Source organism: Eupeodes corollae, chromosome 2 (assembly GCF_945859685.1).
Source record: "Eupeodes corollae chromosome 2, idEupCoro1.1, whole genome shotgun sequence".
NCBI lineage: Eukaryota > Metazoa > Arthropoda > Insecta > Diptera > Syrphidae > Eupeodes > Eupeodes corollae.
In genome coordinates this window covers 93254684-93262578 of record NC_079148.1, presented here as the reverse complement: position 1 = coordinate 93262578, position 7895 = coordinate 93254684, and the positions used below count along the sequence as shown (strand labels likewise).

The 7895-nt window shown below is 31.1% G+C and overlaps 1 protein-coding gene across 2 annotated transcripts in view; it reads right to left on the bottom strand.

Moving 5' to 3' along the window:
• Positions 1-4947: 4947 nt before the first annotated feature.
• Positions 4948-7895, bottom strand: part of LOC129947576 (rabphilin-3A) — a 61400-nt gene continuing 58452 nt past the window's right edge. For both annotated transcript variants that reach the window (XM_056058194.1, XM_056058195.1), the window contains exons 2-4: positions 6328-7537; positions 5700-5914; positions 4948-5643 (exon numbers count right to left, since the gene is read on the bottom strand). In XM_056058194.1, the coding sequence (XP_055914169.1) occupies positions 5343-5643; positions 5700-5914; positions 6328-7537 (1726 nt within the window). In that variant the 3' untranslated portion in view covers positions 4948-5342. The remainder of the gene's footprint in view (positions 5644-5699; positions 5915-6327; positions 7538-7895) is intronic.

The window sequence follows — 7895 nt, the reverse complement described above, 5'->3', positions numbered from 1 at the left end:
TCATGTGTTGTGCGGCACCTATTTGGGGACAGTGTGAACATGAAGACGTTGAAAAACTTTTACGTTTTTTCCTGAAAAAAATGCTATTTCTTCCAAAAAACAATCCCAACTATATGTTGCACCTCGAAACTGGTATCAACAAAATGTTTATATTCACTCTCAACCTACATTTTGAGTACATACGGAATGTTTTTAGTTCTCCCAGAAACCGACTCCCAAAAATATTAACAAAGGAAACAATTCAAAAGTCAACATTGTGGGTTAAAGTTTTTGGTGATGCTGGAAAAGAATTGAACTTTTATTCTCGAAATATTGATTGGAGTTTAAAACATAAAAACGTTATTGAAACTTTAATAAGATAGGCTTGGGAAAAAAATGTAGAAATGGCATGAATGTCACAGTTTCATGATTAATATTGTTGTCTTGAATATACGAAAAACGAGTTATATTTTAATGATGTGTTGCAAGCTAAAGTCATATTATTGATTTTTAAGGCAAGAGGCGGGCTTTTTAATATTAATGCTCGGGTAATTAAAGATAACACAAATGGAATATGCTTAATTTGTAACTTTGATCTAGCTGAAAATACTTTCCACCTTGTGGCAATTTGTCCAATTTATAAAAGAATTACATTTTTCTACTTCGGGAAAGAAAGTTTAACGAAAGATGAATTTTACATAAAAATGAATGGCCAAAACTACACACCTCTTTATTTATATCTTTTAGAGGTATTGAAATATAGAAACTTAATTATCAATGAGTATTTCTAATAAACAAAACAATTTGAAATATATGTATGTAAATGAAATATAATGTTAAATATAAATATCAACATAAACAAAACAAATTAAAAAAGCATATTATTTTGCTTATTATATATCGTATTACTTTTATTTTATAAAATCAATATCAACTTTTAAAAATTTTGAGATTTATTATATCATTAAGATTATTATTGTTTTTGTATCTCTTTTTTGAAAAATTAAATACATTATTTTTATATTATTATTATTATTATTATTATTATATAAATGATTTAATAAATATAGTATAATTAGGCATATTTATAAAATAAACAGAAAAGAAACTTTCGATAATAAACAAAACAAACATAAAAATAACACAGATTCTTTCAGTCTCTAACTTATTAACAAAAAAAAATAAACAAAACCTTAAACTCTTTTATATCATGTTAGTTAGTCAAACAACTTTGACATCGAATTTCAGTATGTTAATATTGTTAAAATAAGTGCTTTTCGGAAGAATAATCTTAAATTGATCTTAAATTGAAAAACTTGAAAAACAGTCTCGGAGTGAACTGTCAAAATTATTTTTGGAAAATGAAAAAGAAAGACTATGAATTACGATGTACACAAGTGTACGTTTTCATTACAAATTTAATGCTTTTCATGCTTAGGCTTTCCTTAAAGAAAAAAGTCATAAAACGATGAACAAGCAATGAGCAATAATTTCTAAAATAATGAACATTTTTATGTTTTCCGACACAAAAGAATTCATAATGAACTTTTCTTCAAATCCTGAACTGTTCATTATAATAATGAACGGATGGTCACCGTACAGTATGACCAAGAATTTAACTTTATTAGAATATTATTTTCTGTCATAATGTTTAAAAATGATTTTGGGCAAGTGGCCACGGGTGGCTGGCTCCAATAAATTCCACTCCAGGTGCCCAATGTTTGACCACTTTGAGAAGTCAATCGTATGAAGCTGCGTAGGCAAGCATCTTCACAAAACCCCACGCAAAATCGTGCAGCGGTGTTAAATCGTGAAGGACAGGCCACAGGCCCACGATAATAATTAAAATAAAAAGGGGCTGGGATGCGACCCACACTGATAACTTCCCATCCCGTTTATCAATTTGTCTTAATTAAAACTTCAACAAGTTTTCATAATAATATTTTCTGTGATATAAATATTTGCTCTCCTAATACTTGAGTCGAACGAAAACCATTTCTTATTACTTTTTAGTTGTTTTTGTAGGTTTTAGTGCTTTGTTACAAAAGTTGTTAGTTGAATTTTCCAAAAAAAAAGACCTAAAAATTAACAACAAAATGATGAAATTGTTTGATTTTAAAATCTTTTTTTGTTCACGAGATTTTTAGTCGAAAGCTGTGAGTTGAAATTAGCTTAAAGCCAATATCATACATTTTTGAAAAGATATTTGTGTCAAAAATTAAGTTTTACCAAGTTTTAGTATTTTTTGTAAACTTTTTTTTTTTTTAAATTGTCAGTTCAATGTCCTTTAAAATTTTACTGAATGTTGAAATCTATATTTTGTATAAGATGAAATTAGTTTGAAGTCCATATCTTTAATTTTTAAAAGAGATTTAAGTCGAAAATCAATTTTTGAGAAATTTTTAGTAATGTTTTCTTTAGGTTTTTACTTTTCTAAGAAAACTGTTTATTCGATTTTTCTCAAAATTTGACCAGATGTTAAAAACGTTATTAAATATCTTTTTAATAATAACATACGTACGTACTTGCATACGAAAACACAGACACCTTTCTAATATTTTGTTTAGTCTCTAGAGAAATGTCAACATTTTAACTTCCCATAGGAAGTCATTGTAATGGTTCCGATTTGTCAAATTGAAAATTTTGACATTTCTCTACGTTTCAAGGTCCCTAGAGTCGAAATAAAAGATTTTTAGAAAGATGTCTGTGCGTGCGTGCGTACGTACGTTCGTAGTTTAAAAAATGTGAAAATTTTGGTTAACTCTAAATATCTTACCAACCAAAAACGCTAGAGACTTGAATTAAATTTTATATAATATATTGTAACGTGATACTAAACATGTACGTTTTTTGAAAAAAGTCCAATAAACGTTTTTTTTTATAAATCAAACAAACAGAAAAAAAATGTGTCACCTCGAAAATTTTACAAATACAAAATGATTTTATCTTTAATACAATTTTGTGCAACGAAAAATAACGTTTTTAACATCTGGTAAACTTTGAGAAAAATCGAATTGACAGTTTTTTTTTATAAAAACTAAAAACCTAAAAAAAAACATTACTAAAATTTGGTAAAAAATGATTTTCGACTCAAATATCTTTACAAAAAGTTGAGATTATGGCTTCCAGCTAATTTTAACTCATAAGAAGTATTGTTTCTAACATTCGGAACATTTTTGAGAAAAATCGAATTGACAGTTTTGTTTACAAAAAATAAAAACCTAATCAAAAAAATTAATAAAAAATGGTAAAAAATGATTTGGTAAACATTTACTTTCGACTCAAATATCTTTTCAAAAATTAAAAATATTGTCTTCAAGCTTTCTTTATTTCACAGAAAATATTGTTTTCGATATTCAGTACTTTTTTTTATAAAAATACAACAGTCCGTTTTTTCATAAAAAAATAAAAGCTACAAGAAATAGTACGCAAATCTGGTAAAAATTGATGTTCGGTTCTTGATATCTCTCAATTTGATTTCATTCATTTAATTTGCAAACATTTAAGAAATGTTTCCATCTTCGACTAAAAATCTATTTAACAAAACTAGATTTTCAAACTAAACTATTTCTTTATATGAAAAATATTGTTGGTAATTTAATCATTTTTAACAATAATTCAACTGACAACTTTTTTAACTCAACACGAAAACCTACACACTTTTAAGCAAGACAAATAGACCGACGGGATGGGAAGTTATCACTGTGGGTCGCATCCCAGGCTCTTTTTTTAGATTGTATGGATCTTGAAACGTTGAGAAATGTTAAATTTTCAATTCTCGACAAATCGGACCCGTTACAAAAACTTCCTATGGGAAGTTAATAATACAAATAGTATATGGCGTCAAGTCCATCTTCAGATAAGAGAATTCCACAGCAGCCTTTGACTCAAGCTATTGAATTTCTCTCTTATATAAGTTAGACTTATTATTTCTTTTCCAATTTGACGAGAAACCCTTTTACACAACATATTAAATAAAATTGTGCGAAAAATATATAAATCGTAGAGGAATAAAGTTCAACTTTCAGTTTATTAAAAAAAACATGATCGATGTTATTGTTATTCTGACATACAGTTGACTTGACTTAATAATTATGGAGATTTTTCTCGACTAACTTTCCAGTCAAGTTTCCAATAAAGTTGGGTTAATTGGAAGGCAATTTTTTGGCAGCTGGCCAATCAGATGCTAGTAACTTCCCTTGTTTTCAAGTCCCTTATGTCGCCTGAACCTGTCCAATGTTAGTACAAGGTGTCAACGAAAATAGAAATAATGGAAAACCTGTGATGGAAGCGATAGGTCTGCATGGTTTCATACATTACTGGAGGTAAACAAGACTGTTTGCTTTGTCCACTTCTCTTTTTGCTATCAAGCTGTCATCAGTCTTGACTGCAGAAATTGGTTTAGGTGAAGTTAACATGTATGGCCGTTTTACATTTTCTTTCTTAGAATGCATTATAATGATGTAAACACTAACCCTCTCAATTCATCGACTACCAAACAAAATTGAAGGGAACCTGCAATCATCTCAATTTGTTTAGCAATGGTCACGACTAAAATTTGGTATAACCTTAAATTAATGGAGAGAAGATTGGAGTAGAATATTTGAGGTGTTTCTGGCAAAGATCGATGGAGCGTTAGTCTTAAACCATTTAAAAAAAAAATGCTGGGTGTCAATAATTATTTTAATGACCGATATTCGATTCACAAAACTCTACAAGCCATGAAGCCAGGGCCAATTGCCAACCGTATGTCCAGTGAGAAACCTTCAATTTCCATAGATTTTCTTCTGATCCGTTCGATCGATACTAAGCAATACAAAAAGCTCGTTTGATTTGAACTATAAAATTCAGCCTTTAATCCTGTTTAAAAAATAATATTTAAAAATTGATCCGAGCTATAAAATTCAGCTCTTAATCCTGTTAAAAAAAATATAATACCTATTTAAAATCCAATTTAAGACCAAAACTTTGATGATTGTTTTTTGTTTATTGAAAGTACAAACTCGATAGATACACTAGTTTTTATAATATTGTTTCTTTTTCTTTTGTTATTAAATGTTTATCTTAATTTAATTAAACTGTTATATCAGTCACACTTCCAATTGGAAAAGTGAGTTAAGAACTTTAACATAAAATAAAAAAGTATGAAATGTTTGAATAAAGATTTATATGTAAGTTAAAAGTGTAAAGCTTTCGAATTTGAAGAGAGAAAAAAAGCAAAAGTTTATAAAATTATTTATAGCCTTAGCATTAAGGACACTTTCTGACAAAAAATATTACTCGACACGCGCATATTTTATAACAATATAATTTATTTATTAAAAGCACCAAAGCCACCAAAACACTCGCATAGAATCTTTCAATCAATGCGATGGATTATCCGCCGATAGACAGTGCCATTTCTCGTGTACATGATCAGGCAGACGGACACAGTCTGTCCATTGCTTGAGACGCTCTCCTTTACTGTTACAGCCTAGTATCAGACTTCCCAAGAAATCGTTGCTTTTGCCGATATCTTTGTCCCAAACGGTGATTATAAGTGATTGTTTATTGAGATCATGAGGGCTAGCTTCAAATACAAACTCCTCATTGAATGCGGGATTTAAGTTTCGCCATTTAACACCAGTCTTGTATTTTTTCTTGTGCGTATCAGGTTTAAGTTGGCTAGAAAGATATGAAAATAAGGACAAAGACATTTTTTGATATTCTAACTTACTTACAGTTTAACGAAAGGGTCTGAGCTACCATTGTTATCCATTGGAAGCAGATTGATACACTGTTTTACAACTACTACAAGGGATCTCTTATTGGAATTGTAACACAGAGAGATACAAATCTTTCCCCGTGGCCAAGTTTGAGAAATTTCCGCTTCATTGCTGTACTGGTCTTCTACGCCTAGAGGAACAGTCACTCGATATGGACTTTGACTGTGGACCTATTGTTAAAGGAATATAAATAAAATATTCTGTATTATTTTTAAACTGAACAATCGAAAAGTTAACCCACAAATGTGCAGAACCCTATTAAATGAAACTTGGCTGATGGAAATGTAATTTACAAAATTCCCTTTATTTTGAAATATTTAAATTTAGGAATGCAAGTCTGTTTTTTTCTTTTAATACAAAACAATATTTGGACAAATCCTTTGTAGAGTTATGAGAAGTAGCCCACTTTATTAAAAAAAGGAAAAAGGAGGGAATATTGAATTTCAAAAAGTGTCAATTTTCCCTTAAATCCTTTTTGAAGTCTTCCAGTAGCTAAAAGCTAACAACTGATTTTGAACAAATGTCATGGAAGTGCGGCCGGAGGCGTGGCTTGAGATAATTTAACCTCACATTGAAAACCTACCGTTGATAAATTGATTTTAGCAGCTCCAAGAAAGTCATGTCCATACTTGTCATCATCGAGAATTACCACATACAATAATGAATTGCCTAGCTCAAGAGGTTCGACTCCATAAAACTGAAGGACTTCATTGAATTCGGGATTTCTTGTTTTATGAACTGTTTTGGTTTTTTGCCATCTGGTGTATTTGACATGTCCTTCAGGTGTTATGATATTTAATTTACAGAAGGGATCTGTTAGACCTGCAGAATCCATAGCAGGTAAGTCTCTAGCTCTTAAGACGCTACAATCTAAAGTGTGGTCAATTTCTCTATAGTTAACTATCAACTCAAGCCATCCCAACAATGGATCTCTACAATTTTGAGCCAGTTGATTACTTGTTGTGGTACTTCCATTCCCTGAGGAACTCTCGCTTATTGACATACCTGATGAAGCTGAACCACGTCGATTATTATAGTTACTCTCCCTTCTGTTGCTGGACACTGTTGAGATCGTATCAAATTCAGGCTGATAAGAATCTGATGGCTTTGAGATTACTTGTCTTTGGAAGGATACGGAATTTGAAAGCTTTCGCTCACCACCATCAAAAAAACTTCTAAACGAACCAACTGCCTTGAGTCTAAAACTATTCTCTCTCTGAATTGATGGGTAAGCTTGTTTGGTAATACCACCACCGTCTTCGACATCATCATCATCTTCCGAACTACTTGTGTCGACAACACTCATAGTCATTTTTTTGATGCGAACTGTTTTTGCTGGAGTTGTGCTAGCACTTCGGGTTGTTCGTACTGAGCTCAAATTTGGGTCGGGTATCTCGTATTTTGGAAGACCTTTGAAAAACCATGCTCCTGATTTCTTCCACATTTCTCTTGTCTCCGAGCAGATGCGACACAGCCAAATTTCTCGAGATTTGCAATGCATTTTGATATTAATGTCAATGGCACATTTTGAACATACTGCTTTTTTGCAGTCCTCACACACCAAGCGCGATGGACCGAGAATTCCAAATGTTTGGCCACATAAGCGACAACCTTGTGGTCCACAATCAGCTGCTCGTTCTTTGATTTTTTCCACACGTTCCACGAGTTTACCAACACGTTGTCGTTCAGCAACTTCGATTTCTTCATTTCGACGTATGACCGATATAATGGCTGCCTGTTCTTCTGGACGTAGGGGCTCCGAGACTTTGCTACTACTCCAACCAGTTTTGAGTCTGAAAATATAAAACATTTTATAATTTAATGTTACTATAAACTCAAAAATCATTTTGACAAAATATTGGTTTATTTAAGTAAGGAAATCCTCAACATGTGCGGGATGCCTTAAAAATATGTCTTTAAATCTATGGTTCCTAGAAAATGAACAATGAAGCCTTTTTTATTTTTGTCCCCTTTTTTAGAGGGTGAGTTAACTTTTTTAAGATGAAAAACATGTTTTTCCTACAGAAAGTATATATCATAGAAGTGGAATTATATAGCAAAATTTTAACCACAAGAACAAAAAGACACAACCGCAAAATGTCGATGAAAGATATTTAAAATAAGAACACTGTTAATGTAAAAGCAACTAAA